Source organism: Chelonoidis abingdonii, chromosome 7 (genome assembly GCF_003597395.2).
Source record: "Chelonoidis abingdonii isolate Lonesome George chromosome 7, CheloAbing_2.0, whole genome shotgun sequence".
In the NCBI taxonomy this organism is placed as follows: domain Eukaryota; kingdom Metazoa; phylum Chordata; order Testudines; family Testudinidae; genus Chelonoidis; species Chelonoidis abingdonii.
Genome location: NC_133775.1, coordinates 108,206,602 through 108,223,724, shown reverse-complemented (window position 1 = coordinate 108,223,724; position 17,123 = coordinate 108,206,602). Strand labels below are relative to the sequence as shown.

Here is a 17,123-nt window from a genome sequence, read left to right as displayed (position 1 = left end):
TATCAAGTGGCATCTAGAGGGCATATTTAAAAACTAATCTAGAGAATAAATAGAGCTAATTAACAGTTAGAATAATGCTGTATGATTATCCTTTGTTTATAAATGCTATAATGTTCAATGTGTTGCAAAACGAAATTGGTAATTAATGTATATCAAAGTTATTTTTCCATATTCTTTCATTGAAGCATCTCTCAGATGCAACATTTTTTAGATTATCATAATTTGTTTTATTTCAAAGGGGGGGAAAGGGGGATGTGAGACAGGAGAACTGGTTACAGCACAACATGTGAATTTAGTTAGGGCCAGTTTGTTTCTCCTTCCACTGTTCAGAGTGAGAGAGTTTATGAGCCCTTGGGAGAGACCCAAATCAGCTACAGATTGTCTTTTTGGTGCATGCCAAGCTGTACGATGTGGGGGAGGATATAGGGAACCCTAAGCTGTCCTCCTCAGTGATTTCTGCCATGTGGGACCCAACAAGGAGTGAAGTTCTACTCAGTGGGAGTAATGGTGGCAGATTCTGCTTCTTATGGATGGATTGTGAAGCTAAGTCATAGCCTGATAGTAGAGAGGACGATCCAGTGGTTAGGGCACCAGCCTAGTAACCAGGTTAAATTGTCCACTCTGCCACAGACTCCCTGTGTGACCTTCGGCAAGTCACTTCATCTCGCTATGCCTCGGTTCCCCATTTGTAAAATGGGGTAACAGCCCTGCACAGCCTCACGGGGGTGTGTGAGGATAAATGCATTACAGATCGTGAGGTGCTCAAATATTACGGTAATGAGGGCCATATAAATACCTAAGGCAAAGACAGACAAGAGCAGTGTATGGCTGGGCCATCCCAGGGAAGGAATGGTGGCTCAAGGAGATACTATCCTTCTGGAGCAATGAAGGAAGTGTAAGATATTTCTGGGCTATAGCAGCAACCAATTACTACTCCCCATCCTGGCACCAGCTAAGCTGTCCTGGCTGATGTGTTGGTGGGCCAGAACCAAAGTTCTGCCCATTCCCTGCTCCTGCCTGTCCACCTGTTCTGAGCATGGGGCGCAGCAGGTGGGCAGCATCTCTGAGCCCTTCATACTTGGATACAAGGTCCGGGTGACCTAAGGGGGATGGTTTCTTATTTCCTTTCCACCTCTGTGCAGGCATGCACTCCAATCCACAATCTAGCCCTCAGTGGCGTGCAGTTCAGATACACTATCTTGCTGATGGAAAAAGGTGGTTGGTCCATTAAAAATGTTCAACTGAAATTATGGGCCAGATTTTCAAATGAGCTCAGTTCCCATTTTGGCAACTAAATGAAGTAGTCAAAGCGCTCAATAGCCAGCAGCTCTCATTGTTCTCAACAGGAGAGGGAACTCTCTCAAATAGAGAGGTTTCAAAAAAACATTTGGGATTATTTAAAAAAATGAATAGTACTTTCTTTGGAGTAGTCCTGTTAAGTGTGAGAAGTGGAACCGGGGGGGGGGAGGGGAATGAATCTGGTCCTGTGTGTTTTGAAGGGTTTAAAAAGTCCATAAAACAAAAGTAGCAGCTTTCATTTTGTAATCTGCAAACACAAATTGTAGAAGTCCAAATACCACCCCAAATGCAACATATGCCCTCCTGGTACCTGTTATAAAGTTCTGTATTTCAGATCTTCGATTGGATTTTTAATGCTTTGCTAATACTGAAGATGTCTTTAAGAATTCAGAGCAGAAAGCCAGTCTCAAAAGAAAACACATCACTCTTGTCATTTTAAGGCCTTAGCACTGTTTTTCAAAACCAACATGGAAGAAAGTACAAACGAAGACACTAATTATAAATAATAAGATTACGTGTCCAATAACTGCTGTGCTAACCTCTCCAAAACGACTTTCATGCCAGACTGCAGTCCTACACGTCCTGCAGTAACAAGGACATGTACAGCAACAAGAACATGTCAAGATTATTTACATAGAGTAGATAAGTGTCAACGGAGAGACAGCAACAGCCCCTGATATCTCACAGTGATTAGAGGACTTTGCCTATACACAAGTTGGACTAGCTTCATGTAAGGACCGGCGGCACTTGAACTCAGGCCTGCAGTGGTACCAGGTAATCAACATCCTCATGCTACCACCCAGTTGCTTCTGTAACCTGGCCACTCCTTGCCACTTGCAATTTGCAGAGGTTCCACACCACAGAAAGTCCTATCTCAAGTGAACCGACTGACAGTTGTCATAGCGATCCCTGATTGGCTCCTTGATCCTATATAAGACCATGTGGCATAGCAGGATGTGTTCAGGCAACAGTGTGGATTCCTGCTTCTCTGCCTCTGAACTCCTGGTATTGACCTCAGCTCCAACTTGGATCCTGATTCCCAATCAACCCCCAGAATCCCAACACTGACCCTCAGCTTGATTCCTGATCCTGTCTCTGACTTTTGGTTTGACTCCTGACTCAGACTCCAGCTTTAACCCTCAGATTGACTCTTGACTTGGACCCCAGCTTCAGTTCCTGGCTCCCAAGCTTCTGCCACTAGTTCTGCCTACCTTTGCCGAGGGTCCTGACAATTTGCCTGGACTCCCCAATAACCTGCGGAGAAGGCTGGCTCTTGGGGCACATGGAGCAGAGGGCCTCCCCTTATCCAGCAAGTCCCAAAATATATTAGACATGCCTGAACAAGTTGACACCCCCCAGGAAGAACTTCAGACATTGCAAACACAAGAGGTGCAGCTGTTGTCTGAGAATCAGGCCCCGTCGATGCAGCTCACCTGGATACACAGCAGAAACGTCGCATGTGATGGGTGGTGCAGTGCACCACCAAGAACTGGGCAGCGTGACAGCAGAGCACCTGTGTGTGGGACGAGAACACTGCACTCCAGATGTGTGTGGGACGAGAACACTGCACACCTGGATCCCAGGCAAACAGTCCCTCTCCTGGAGCATTTCAACTGAAATTACCAAAAGTTTAGGGGGTTCCTTAACCAGTATCGCCAGCTGTTCCTGCTCTGCTCCCGGTTCTACCCCACTGATCAGGCCAAAGTAGGACTCATAATTAGTCTCCTGATGGCAAAGGTACTGGATTGGGCTTCACCCTATTAGAACGACAGAGCCCAACACTATCAGACTGGGACACCTTCCTCCATGTCTTCAATGACTCCCATTAGGCTCTTTTGGCCAAAGCAGCCCTGCGAAAACCATGGCAAGGGCCGGGAACAGCCACCTCCAATGCCTTCCACTCTAAGTATCTCGTCTCCAATACAGAATGGAACAAAGCAGCCCAGCTCTACCAATTCTGGTGGGGAGTTACATGAAGATGACAGCGATGAGCTAGCTCATGTGGAAGCCCTGACCAACCTAGAAGCCCTCCTCAGCCGCAACAAACGCATTGACAAAGGTTGTGTGAGTGAAAGGAGGAAGGGGGCTGTGCTGTAGTCCATGAAATACTGGACCCTAAAATAAAACATGGCTCTCTCTTGTATCTCACTGACTGGGAAGGCAACAGTTCCAAGGAGTGATCCTGGGAGCCGGCGTCCCAGGTACATGCACCCAACTGCGTGGCGGCCTTCCATGCAGCCCAGCCAGACAAAACCAGCTCTGTGGGGGCACCCCAAAAAGATGAGGGTGAAGTAAGGATCACTGGGACTTGCACCTGGGTCAGCAGGGCTGATAGGTAACCAATATTCACACACTGCCACCCCCCTGTGATCCACAATCCTCAGAGGCTGCGGTAAGAGGCTACTATGTTAAGTTCTATCTCAAATGATCTGACTGCCAGTGGTCTTAGTGATCCCTGACTGGCTCCTAGAAGTGTCCAGGCAACAATGTGGATTCATAGAATATCAGGGTTGGAAGGGACCTCAGGAGATCATCTAGTCCAACCCCCTGCTCAAAGCAGGACCAATCCCCAGACAGATTTTTGCCACAGATCCCTAAATGGTCCCCTCAAGGATTGAACTCACAACCCTGGCTTTAGCAGGCCACTGCTCAAACCACTGAGCTATCCTTCTCCTACTTAGCTGCCATGACTATCCTGCTTCTCTGTCTTTGAACTCCTGGAATTGTCCTTGGCTCTGACTTAGATACTGACTTCCATCGATCCTCGGAGCTCCAGCACTGATCCTGATCCCTGGTATTGACTCCCAGCCCAATTCTTGATTCTGTCTCTAGTTCTGTCCCTCGGCTTGACTACCGACTCAGACTGTGGCTTTGACCCTTCGCTTGACTCCGACGCCAGCTCTGACCTCAGGCTTCTGCTCCTGACACTACTCCTGCCTATCTTCAGCCAGGATCCTGACCCTCAGGTCCTGACAAGAATATTGGAAGGAATATGAACATACAGTATAACATCTCCTGGTATGGTAAGCAGCAGTGGCAACCACTTTTTGAGACACAGTTAGCTTACAGAAATGAGGGAGAAAAAAATCAAAGCTCAACACAAACTCTGAAAATGTTGTAGTTCAAGGTTACTGAAATACTGTATAGTATAACCTCAATTCTCCTGTCACAATATCTTTTCTTCTTTCATGTGTCTGCCTAAGCCTGATAAAACCTTGAGAGAGATTTTGCTGCAAACATAAATAAAAATGCACTCTAGCATTAGCAAGCTCCCCACTCCTTACATTCCAGTGACTAAAATGAGGCATAAACTCAAACTGATATATCTAAAACTACTGCTGGATCCTCCAGAGCAATTCAAGTAAATAATAGAGAAATATTTTTTCAAGCAATGTCATCTGAAAAGGAGTATTTGCAACCTGCGGAATACTTTTTATCAGCTAATTATCACTTTGTTTGACCAAGAAAAATGGTCTAAAATATCCTTCTACTCTGAGATCTCCAGGAGAATTCTTAGACTGATCATCTCCTGAATTCATAAGAATTGATTTGATCAAATATCTCTGAAAAATGCAGTGGAAGATAGGAGTCTTGTGTTCAGAGCCTAGCTTTGTGGGATATATTCTACTGCTCTAAAACTGCACGTTTGCTTTAATGGTCAATTTTTAAATTTTCTTATAAAAAAGACACACCATGAAGTCCAGAAAGCCTCAAATTACAAAATCCATATTTTATATATACAGTCATTCCATACAGAAAGTAATAGATATAGATAGGTATATTACAGAGATATGTAGGTTGTTTTCAGGGCTGGTGCAAGGAAGTTTCGCACCCTAGGCGAAACTTTCACCTAGCGCCCTCTCCAGCCCTGTGGCAGCTCCCTGTCCCCCCCTCCACCCTGAGGCACCCCCCGTGGCAACTCTGCCCCCCCAGGAGCAGTGCAGTACCTCCCCACCCCAGCTCACCTCTGCTCCGTGTCCTCCCTGAGCACGCCGGCCCTGCTCTAATTCTCCTCCCCTCCCAGGCTTGCAGTGCCAAACAGCTGTTTGGTGCCGTAAGCCTGGGAGGCAGGAGAATTAGAGCCAAGGCGGCGTGCTTGGGGAGGACGTGGAGCAGAGGTGGGCTGGGGTAGGGAGTCCTGTGTCAGCTTCTCTCCCTGCCCTGAGGCACCACCGCAGCACCTCCCCACCCCAGCTCACCTCTGCTCCACATCCTCCCCGAGCAGGCCACCCCCACTCTAATTCTCCTCCCAGGCCTGCGGTACCAAACAGCTGATTGGCGCTGAAAGCCTGGAAGGCGGGAGAAGTGCTTTTTGGCACCCCCAAATCTTGGTGCCCTAGGCAACGCCTAGTTCGCCTTAATGCTAGCACCGGCCCTGGTCGTTTTATTTTTTAAACAAACACTTAAATGCTCTTTTTTCTCAATTAAAAACATCCTCCACCCAACACTCCTTTGCAAGTCTACGATAACCAAACAGCAAGCACCGTACTGGAAGGCAACAGATTTAGGCTCATAGACTCTAAGGTGAGAAGGGACCATCATGATCATTTATGTAGGAATGACCCCGGGCCCACAGGCCTGGATACCTTATTATTGAGGCATTTTGTTCTTGTCTGCAAGCTGGGCATACCCGGTTTCTTATCACAGGAACTTGGCTTTCCTCCATCCTCCCCTGTACTTTCACACAGACGGCCCCGTTTGCATCTGGCGGTGTTTTGTTAACTTCCCCCCTCTGCTGCTTCCCACAGGACTGCCGTGTCTGCAGCTGGGGCTGTTTTTGCAACTTGCTATGCTGTTGAGCTCGTGATGGAAGATTTTTGTAAAGAATCTTGATTTGTGCTGTGCAATTGCGCATGTGTAATCTTAGATAATAAAAGAGGCAGGTGAACTCAGAAAAGGAGCTTTTTCACCTCCTCAGTTACCCTGAAGCTTGGTGTCGAGTCTTTCCTTCACATTTAGTCTGAGCTCCTGCACATTCCAGGCCACCGAACCTGCCTAACCTCTGGCTGAGTAACTGAAGTCTGCAAATCATGATTTAAAGACTTCCAGTTACAGAGAATCCACCATTTACACTAGTTTAAACCTGCAAGTGACCCAGGCCTCATGCTGCAGAGGAAGGTGAAAAACCTTCACGCTTCTAAAGGGGTTACAATATAGAACTACGAGAAAAAAATGTTTAAAAATTATTAAAAACACCTCAACCGTCTCTCTTCCACCTAACTGAAATAAACACAAAGGCTGCTCATACATTCCACCACTTGTACTCACTAGCTAATGCCCGTGTAAACTTTGACACAAGGACCTGGTGCAGGAAACTCTGGAGAGCAAGCTGATCCAGGCTGCAGTGGCATAAAGAGATAAACCTCTGGTTTATAGGGGGGTGGTTTTTCAGGACAAGCACAGCCCTCAAAGTAAACGAAGCTGGTCAAAAAGGAGCAGCAGCAGAGGGATGCACCAATTCTGTGGCTTCCAACAGAGAATCCTGCCAGTAGGACTCCTATAGAGTCTGATGGGAGTTCAAGTTACCCCGTTCTACCTTGAATTACTGAAGAATTCCAGGGGAGGACAACAGTGGAGAGTCTGGCTGCCTGCCAAGGAGGTGAATCCCTTATTGGGTCTAGCGGATTAAGCCATGCCAAAAAAAAAAAAAAAGCTGTACCGGGCTCCAAGACACACCAAACTCTCTCATATGGATATTAAGAAAAAATTAGGTAATATAACATCAAGGCTCACAGAATATCAGGGAAATTAGTAAGGAGACTAAAAATACGATTTGGGCAGCAGTTCTTCTAAAAATCGTATTGCTTTAGAATGAGTGCAGGGTTGGTGAAAGGGACCAGATCAACAGGACTGGAGCCCTCTATTTATTCCCAGGACAGTGACTGTGGCCATGAAAGCTCCCCCACACTGCCCCATCGTCATCCTTCATCTTGGACCCAAAGCTTTGAGCGGGTAGCTCAGCCTCCAAAATCATCCAGTGTTTGGCCTCTCTGCTAAGACTGCCAAAACCAGTTATTTACTTCTCCAGTGAAACTGGATTGAAACCACAAGTAACTTATCATGAAGGCTAGCCAACAGCCATCAGATGGCAGCAATGGTCACCATCAGCTTGAAGCACACTGAAAGCAAAGATGTAGGTACAAGGCAGTGAGTCCCATTACCAATCCCATGAGCAGCCCAGTCTCCCAAGGCCTGATCCAACAACTCCCACTGATGTCAACAAGAGTTTTGATGTTGACTTCAAACCTAGCTCAACCAAACTCTTAGAAAACTTTCAGAAAGTTTAGATCAGTTTTAAAACAGTTGATTTGTCTAAGAGCTGTTACCTAAAACTCTCAGTCTCTCTGCTCCCACGACCACTTCGTTGTCATCTGCAGAAAACAGCAATTTTCCAGAGAGGGATTTCACCTCGAATTTTTGGCTGTGTGCTTCCACTGCTTGGGGACCTAGAATGGGAGAAAAGATTTAGCCCATGTTTTCTGAAGAAAATCATATGGTACTTTTATGAATGCAATAAACTGATTGTTGAGATTATCCCAGTAACTTTGCATGTATGATCTACAATTTGATAGACCACAGGGAGATTTCTCCTCTTAGGAGTGTGACTTGTCCTTAGGAAAGGGTAATAACATGATGTTTAACCCACCCTATAAAAATTACCATGATTTCTTCCTACGCCTTAATGAACGTTTGTTGACATTAGAAAACCACCAAGCAACTTGTCACAACTGGGAGTTTCTGCTAAAGAAAGACCCAGACATGAAATAACAGAGAATGTTATCAGCCCTGACTGAAGTGCACTGGCACAGCTGTACAAGGTACCAAGATTTTTGCAAGGCGCGAGTGTATGAAAAGGAGGAACGGAAGCAAGTCCAACATCTGCCCTTTCTTTGCTTGGCTCTCACTTCCATGTAAATCAAATTTACCCTGAATAAACTGATGCTGGTATCTGACATGCTCCAATCCAAAAGGAATATAAAAATCAGGAACAACTGCTTCATTCTGAACTGCAAACTAATGGCCTGTTACACTGAAATCAACAGGGGCAGATGAGGTACAGAACTAAGAGTCTGCTCCTGAGAAGTGATGAGCATTTTCAAATGAGCATCCTTCAGGATGAGGCCTCAGGTGACTGGCTTTCAAGTGTGTACAAGACAAAATGAAGGGCAGTCACCTTTAACATTTCAGAAAGTTTTATATGCATAATGCTTCCCCACTATTTAGCTCTTATCTTAATCCTACTGTTGTTTCTTGATACGCTCTGCATCTAATGCTGAAAAGTCTCTGGTAATGCTTTTCGTTCCAAAGCCTGACAAACATTCCCTGCCGGTCTGTGGCTCAGCAGTGCAAAGAGCTGACCCTTCTGCTACCTGATCTGGACTCGACTTGTAAAAATCACCACTTCACATTCCTCTCCTACCTATCCCATGCCACGCACAACAAAACCTCGTGGATTTGGCACTGCTCATGGCAGATGATCAGACCCAAATGTTTCTCTCGCTTTCTCCCTGAATGGTCTCACTTCTCAGAAGAGAAAAGAAATGACTCTTGAAGGGCCAAGGTTTTTAAATGTGGGCTTACAACTCCTTGCCCATGCAGTTGTGTGCACTAGCATTTATGCACACCAATGCTGCCTGAGCGCACAAACTCTTGATTGTTTGCACAACGGTAGGCACAGAAGGTAGAAACTGTTTAGTTCCGTGGGAACGCTAAAGGATCCTGCAAAGTATTTTGAAAAAAATCTCAATTTTTGGCAGCTTTTAGGCTCAAATTTCTCTCTCTACCTACCCACAACTGCAGTGCGCTCAATATGGAACTACATCTTAAGATCACTTGGAAACTGACACCGGTGCAGAATGTAGCACCCCTGCTTGCTAATCAGAGTGTCACACTGAGATCTCACATCATCAGCTTTCCATGAGCTGGCAGCCTGGGAGTTCTCTCTGTGGAGTTCCCAATGTTGGTTTTAACTGGTAAAGCCCTATGTGGAAACCGGTTCCCTGAGAAGACAGCCTCACTCTGCATGCCACTCCACCTCAGCTGAGATCAGCAGAGTTGCTTAAACTGGAAATCCCTCAATTTAAAGAGATGGGAGCAGCTAGCAGGGTGTTTTCTATGAAGGCCTCGCAATTGTGGAATTCTCTTTCCCACTCCTCATTAAAGAATTTGTATTTGAGACATGCTGTGTGATCCCAGCCTTCTTCTGAGGCATGTAAGGGGGATGTGGGATGATGGACACACAGGGTGCTACTATATTGGATTACGATTACTGCTGTCACCAGGATTTGGTTTCTAACCTATGGAGCAGGAGATTTTTAGAGTAGTTACATTTAGGTTCAGTTATATTATGTGGTATCATATAATTTACCATGACTTTTAAGTGTATGCAAAGATTCCCAGAGCACGTGATGGGTGTTGATTGCAGCCATTATATATCAAAATAAAAGTATTTGGGTATTTATGTTGCACTGATCCCCGTGGTGAATACGCATCTGACATTCCAAGCCAAAGAGGCAGGCAGCAGTAAGTTTATGATCTTTTCCAAAACTCAGCCTCCAATGCCTTCACTAGAGCACGCATCTCTACTAGCCAGTTTGCTGTGTTGGGTCTCATTTCAGTGTTGGCATGCTGTGTGCACGTGTGCATGTTACAGAGCTGCTGTAACTTCTACTAACAGCCCTCTAGACACTTCCAAGCTCTATCGAAAGAGTGAAACAAAGATTCCATGGGAAATAAATGGCAAATGACCAACAAAGTAAACAAGTTCCTTTTGAAGGGCAGAATCTGGGAGCTCAGGATTGAATTTATTTCCCTCCTCAAGGCAATTTTCACATACGCCTTAAAGCATTGGTTACTGAACCTGGTTAATTATTTAGCACTGTGACTGGAGGTCAGGTGTTACATAAGTCAGCCAGACAATCCAAACTCATGTAGAAACAATGTGTCTATGGATTACTGGCTCTGCCACACAGCAATACTTCTCCCTGGCCGTAGACTGCTCTATTTGTATATTAAGCATTTTACATGCCACTTTCTCAACACAAATCACTCATGCTCTCAAAGACACACCCGTGCTGTGGGTTTCTGAAACACTGGTTTCCCCATCAAACATGAAGTGCTAATGCTCATGAGAATAAGGGTTCTTTAGCAGCTTTGGGTTTGGAAAGCACTCAATTGCAGAGCATCTGTGCGCAGCTGCTGCTAACCAACAGAGTTCTAGAAGTCTTAGGCAAGTTGAAAGTATCTTGGGACAATCCTGTGTGAAATGTCAGGGTGAATATTTTCTTCCTGACCCTGAAGTCATACAACTAACCTTTTGTCTCTTGATTGACTTTCAAATGACAACGATTTTCTGCTTCCTTATTAGATATGTGCAGCCAGCTTCTTCTCCAGCACAGCTCTAACCTTCTTAATTTTTGTTTCTACAAAGCAGAGCTAACTTTTAACTTGTACTTTACTAGAAGCCTTAGCTACCCACCTCTCTACTGTTTAATGATAGTAAATTATCCCACAGCACAGAGTCCTTTACATCTTCTTAATTCTTTCCTCGGGTGTTTTCTCTTCCTTACCTGTTACAAGACGAGTAAGGACTTTTGTCTTCTCATTGAGAATGTTCACTGTAACATTTCTGGCAGATTGGAAGTACAATGGATTGCCCTATAATAAGAGCACAAGAGAAAGTAAATAAGAAGGGAGCTTAAAGAAGGACACTCGAGAAGGCCTGTAGGATGTGTGCACTCGGCCATGGTGATTCTAGTTTCTCCTGATCTTTGAAAAATGGTCATAAAATTAAAAGCCTGTTTGAAGTGCAGGTAAGATACTCGTGTCTGTTAGTTTGTGTTCGGATTGCACCCTGCATCAGAACATGCACCAACGCAGTGACCACGCAGTGGGTGTTGCATATCCCCACCAGTGTCCGGGGACAGGAGAATTCTGATCTGACAGCATTTCACACCCACAGTGCATGCACTTTGCACAGGCCTAAATGATTAATCCCACTTCCCTCTTTACCCTGGATAGTGCACTGATGTCTAATCGTGATTTAGGAACTGTCATGTTTATTACTGGTGTAATCTGATCAACCTGTTTAAAAATATTTGTGCAAGGTGAGTCTGATTTGAACTTCCCACCGTTTTAGGGTGTTTGGATCTGGGGTTTGGGTTGGTCCTCTCCTTAGTTACTGCAGCATATTTGGTAAGCAAAGCTATAACATCAGCATAAAACTCCAGATTAAATGAGGTGTCTTTTTGTGAGCGGGGTATGTGTGTTGTGTGAGTGCGTAGGGGGGAACCTGAATGAGAGAGATTTTTGATAACATTTTAAAACAGCTTTTGTTCTCAATCCACTTATGAAGCGAGCCATGCATACCATTACGAAGCATTTAAATACATTCTGCAGTGCTGAGCACCCTGAGCCAGATTCAACGCATTGATTTCAATGGAGTTACACAGCTGGATTTGACCCTACTGCTTTATCTCACAGGCTTTTGGCTATTCTTAAATATTCCATTTTCAATTCATCAGGGGGATAAATAAATAAATAAATAAATAAATAAGAGTTGCCACTACAATGTGGGAACCCTATGGCTCCCCGGCATTGGCCCGGTACCCCACCCACAGAAGGAAGCCAGTGGAAATCAGCTGGCTCCATCTGTCTAAAAGCACATGCAGGGCGCACACTAGCCAGAGTTCTCCAGCAGCTTCTCACTAACAGCAGCCACAAATCACACAGTCTTGATTTCTCAGTGGTTGCTGGTACCAAAGGCACCAACAGGGCGACCATATCTGAACTTAATGCACATGGTGGAAATGATCTCTCCAGATGCGCAATCAGTATTCACTGCAGAGTGTCTAACCTAGGTAACTGTGCAGGGGTACTATTTCCAGAAGAGTGTACGGGGGAAATTCATCAACTGCCTACACCACACTAACAGTTAAAATTTGCACAAGAGCAATAACAGTAACAACAGTTCTGTGATTCCTTTTATCTAATGTACTTCCTTAGATCCCCAAATCTTTTCCCACTGAAGAGTGTTTCAAAGGCTTCCTTGACTTTAATGGGAGCAGAACAGGGACCCTGCCCATCACCATATATTTACTTGTCCCCCGACCTTGCAGTCTGTAGCATACCTGACATTTAGATAGCACCTTTAATCCATAAGGCTCCCAAATCATGCTACAATGAACATACGGGATGGAACTTTCAACAGCGCTCTGGCTCTGTTCCCACTGAAGTCAGTGGGACTTTTAGCACTGACTTTGACAAGAAGAGAGTAAAATCAATGTCAAACAGCTCATGGAAATCCCACCCACAGGGATCACTTAATCAACCACTGAAATGGAGTCACATCTTGAGTGGCAGGCTGCAGCCCCCTGCATTATTGGAATCCAGCACTCTGCACGGCAATGGGAGATGAGGGCACTCGGGCCAGCCCCATTCCTTAAAAATATTGCCATGGGACTTCTAATGTCCACGTGGAACAGACTGCAAACCTGTTATCAATGTCATATCTGGGAACAGCCACTCTGCATGAATTCAAGCGCATAGATCCCCAGCTGGTGTCATCAAAGCTACACCAACACACACCAGCTGAGTTCTGGCCCAATGCGCCAAGCTCAGGAGGAAGAAGGGCTCTCTTTGGCCATGATCAGATTAAAAAAACTGTGGCGCTGGGGCAGAGTTGGGTGTAGAATCCAGAAATCCTTACTATCTATCCAGCATCTATGCAGTAGGCCACGCTGCTCCCCCTTTTATTTGGTGCAGTGGAAAACTGGGAAGTTCATGAAAGGATTCAGGAGGTGACATGAACAGAGTTGTGTATGACTGGGCATGGGTGAGATAAGTGATAATGTACAAAAGATGTGCAGCTCATCTCTGTGCAGGATTATTTTGTGGATCAGAACCACTAAGGGTTTTGTCCAGGAGCTTAACAGATGTGTCAGAGCAACTTTCAGACTGGCAGAAACTTAGATAAAAAAAGCACATCGTTACATGAAAAGTAATTTATTTTGCAAGACACGATCTGTATTTCTTTCCCTCTTATTGCATGCATCTGTGCTGCATAACAGCCTTCTCCTTCACCACCCAGGCTAGCACAGAATTGGCAATGCAATAAATATTTCCATAAGCATTAAGGAAGACACTTTGGCCGTCTTTGCATCGCTTTCCATTCCCATTCTGCAAAAAGCACCTGCTGCAGGCAATGCTTGTGTGGAGAACGGGTCTTTGTCTGGGTGCAGGGATCTACCTATGGAGCTCAGTGCAGGACTGGGGTGTTAATGTGCACTTTTTGTGAACACTGGAGTGGTCCAGTTTTCCCAATAACAATGTCTGCAGAAAGCCAATGCCAAACTCATGTGAACAAATATGCATAGAACCCCAAAATTAACTTTACAGACATAAGTACTGGTGCTCCTTGTACCTATGTACTCAAGCAATGCACAAACAGAAAAGAAAAGAATACCATGTGATTTATCTGACTGATCCTAATGAAGACACCCAGGTTAAATTTTGAAAATTCCCAATTCAGCTACAGAATAAAAAAATGCAAAAGTATTAATGAAATAAACTTGAAAAATGCATGAACTGGAAGGAATTCTGATTTGATTAATGGATATTCCACACGCAATAAAAGAGGTTACCTTTGTTGAATGAATTGTGAATTATTCACTTTGTTCTAACCCAGAGTCTCATTTTGCTTGACCTAGTAGTGGTCATAATTCTATATAAATGATGTACAAAGCTACAGAAGTAAATGTGATGTCACAAATTCAGTATGGTAGCTTCCCTTCTGTCTCACGTAGAAAGAAGAAGGCTTGTAAAGGAATAAGCCCTTAATAAAACTCAAAGGGCCAGATCCTGAAGTTCTTCCTCAGGCATAACTCCCAATTAAATTGTTTTCCCAGAGTAAAGGACTCCTGGATTGGCCCATAACTTTGTAAATGAGCAAACATGGTAAGAAGAATTACAGAAAATAAATGAAGTATAATAATAATCTGGAGACTTGAGCTGATTTCAGTCTTTACTGTCTGACCTTGGACAAAGCATTTAAGTTCACTGTGTCTCATTTCACTCATCTGTCAGATGAGGACAAATCATTCTCATCCACCTTTGAGATGTGCTTACAGATCCTTAGATGAAACGTGCAAAGTATGTAAGTACCAAGTATTATATTTTATTTCTAAGACAGCAGGTCTGAAACATGGACCCGATACAAAAGAGAGCAACTGAATGAAAACCAGGGAACGTCTGAAAGTTTTAACAACGGAGCATCTTCAGCTAAACTCCCTGAGAAAGGAAAAGAGTAAAAGAGCACTGCCAATTCCTTTTTATTATTTTTTCCCATTTTACCCTGAATTATTTATGTTCCATTACCAAGGGCTTAGAAAGAAATAGTGATTCTTTCTCCTGTGTTTTTAATGGAACAGAAATAAACTCAGCACCACTTTATTATTTCCTTGTTTATGCATTAGCATCCTCAGTGACCTCAGCAGGGACCTGACCCAAACAGCTCCTGAAATCACGTTTATTACTATTGCAAATTTAAATTTCACACTGATTGAAGGTTGGAGTTTTTAAAAAAATAGATGTCTAGAATCCATACGAAATTATACCCATCGATGACATCTTAACCATTATAACCACATTATAAACAAGGCAGGTCACATTTTTGACCTATCCCACTTGACTGTTGTTACTGGAGGGATGCAAATAGACTAAGCATTTTGAAAAGGTTAGCATGCCTTTCAGTCTCCATTAAGGTAGGAAAATAGACAGAAGAACTACATGATAGGCTTGGTTTCAAACTCCGTTACTGATTTGCCTAATAAGATGCTGTAGAGAACACAACTAGATAAGCTAAGAGGTTATGCCCCCCCTCACCAGAGTACATTAGAGAATACAAATGTTGATCCCACTGCAGCTGTGTAGTTCACTGACTCAGATCTCTCTTCATGTGGCTTTCAGAAAACTAAATTTGCTTGATGGAAAAAGCATGCCTTTATTAGTCTACAGGGAAGGAATATTTCAAGCACTTAATGTAATGCCCGCTCACATTTCCATAACACTCTGTCCATTTGGAAATGAATAAAAGGCTAGAAAAATATTCCCTGCTGCTGGAAATTGTGCACACGTTGCATCCTGTGTCTTTTACTTACACACACAATAACTCAATCATCTCTCACACAAGGCCCTTTAAAAACTTCTTGTCCCCTTTCAGAAATTCAGGTAGGATCCCTCAGCTCCTTCATTAACCAAAGTAAAATCAAATGTTAGTGACTTACTTTTTTCCCATTCTTAAAACAAGTAACTAATCAGGAAATGGGATTAGGGAAAAATTCTTACATTTTTATTACTATTTCTTGTTAACATAGTCCAACATTAATTCCTCCGATGCATTAGAGCACCAGGAAACATAGATCGATACAGTATCATCAACTCAGTAAAAATAATTATACATAGTTTGGGCTTCAGAACTTCAGTCCACACTAGAATAATGCTTTCATACATGGTTTTGTAACCTATTGAATGTAAATTTAGAGTACAGGGGCCAGGTCTGACTATAGTCATAACAACGTAAGTTTGAGACACACTGAATCTCTAAAATACAGTATGAAGCAGCTCTGGAAATGTGTATTTCATGTCATAGCCCAGTTCTGTTCTTCCCAGGTGAATACTGATAAAGAGACGAGGGCCTGATCCAAAGAAAACTGAAGTAAATGGAAAGGTTCTCATTGACTTCAATGGGCTCCACATCTCTTTCATGTGTTGGGAAAAAACAGTGGGGAAAAAAGGTCTCTCTGAATCTCCAAGATGCTTCATCTAGTTTTTTCGGAGCAGTCAAATTAAAGGTAAAATACACCTGGTGTTGCCATTCTCGTAACATTATGATCTACACGATTTCAGTCTCTGGCTTTCCACTTTAGCTTCCTGCATAATGTCTGAGAGATTATGAAATCTCCACCATTCCCCCATTTGTTCTTCCTACACACAATCAAACATGTAATGAAAGTTATCACCCAGGCCCCAGAACAACACTATGCCTTGACATTCAGTCCATTGGCCAACATCAGTCCTATCTGTATGCCAAGACCTGGGCACTCTAACTTTTGTCTCCTTCCATCTACTGCCAGTTCACTTGGGTTATTGTGAATATGTTGCCAAAAGCTGAAAATCTTTCGTATCCTAATTATCCCGTAGCACTCACTGGACTGAACAATAGCCTTTGATTTAACTTTCTTTGCCCATTAAATCAGCATTCATCTCCCCAGCAGCACTATTTTACATTTTTGTTTCTTTTACGTGATTAATTCAATCAGACAGCTGGAGAATTGAAGGCACGGGCTTGCGCAAACCTCTCTGAGAGCAGGATGGCACCGCTTCCCCTACACAGGTTTTCATGTCTGCTCCCGACATATTTCAAGTATTCTCCTTGTAAAACGTTTAATGAAGGTTCCATGACAGGATGCTCCAGTTCCATTTCAGGGGGCAAGTCTCGGATGGGATTTTCAAAGCAAACTACGGAAGCAGGCTACCCACCTACCCATTTTAATGGGAACTAGGTACCTAATTCCTTAAACCCTTTGAAATCCCCAGCTCTAATCCTTTTCTCTGGCAAACATAAAAACTCCATCTCAGAATAGTCCTGCTCTGCATTACCACCCCCCAATGGCGTAGCACTAATGCAAATGTTCATGTATTAGTATATGCCACAGATACTCAATTTATTAAACTATGGGAACATATGCTACAGGATATAGTATTTGAAAGGTGCAGCAAATATGCCAATACAATATAGTTTGTTTCCTAACTAATCAGTGAGCTAT

The 17,123-nt window shown here is 43.8% G+C and overlaps 1 protein-coding gene across 6 annotated transcripts in view; it reads right to left on the bottom strand.

The window, feature by feature from the left end:
* The window catches only part of SGCD (sarcoglycan delta), a 555,521-nt gene that overhangs the window by 83,796 nt on the left and 454,602 nt on the right, over nucleotides 1-17,123 (bottom strand). For all 6 annotated transcript variants that reach the window (XM_075068197.1, XM_075068194.1, XM_075068199.1 and 3 more), the window contains 2 exons: nucleotides 10,869-10,956; nucleotides 7,626-7,745 (listed from right to left, as the gene is read on the bottom strand). In XM_075068197.1, the coding sequence (XP_074924298.1) occupies nucleotides 7,626-7,745; nucleotides 10,869-10,956 (208 nt within the window). The remainder of the gene's footprint in view (nucleotides 1-7,625; nucleotides 7,746-10,868; nucleotides 10,957-17,123) is intronic.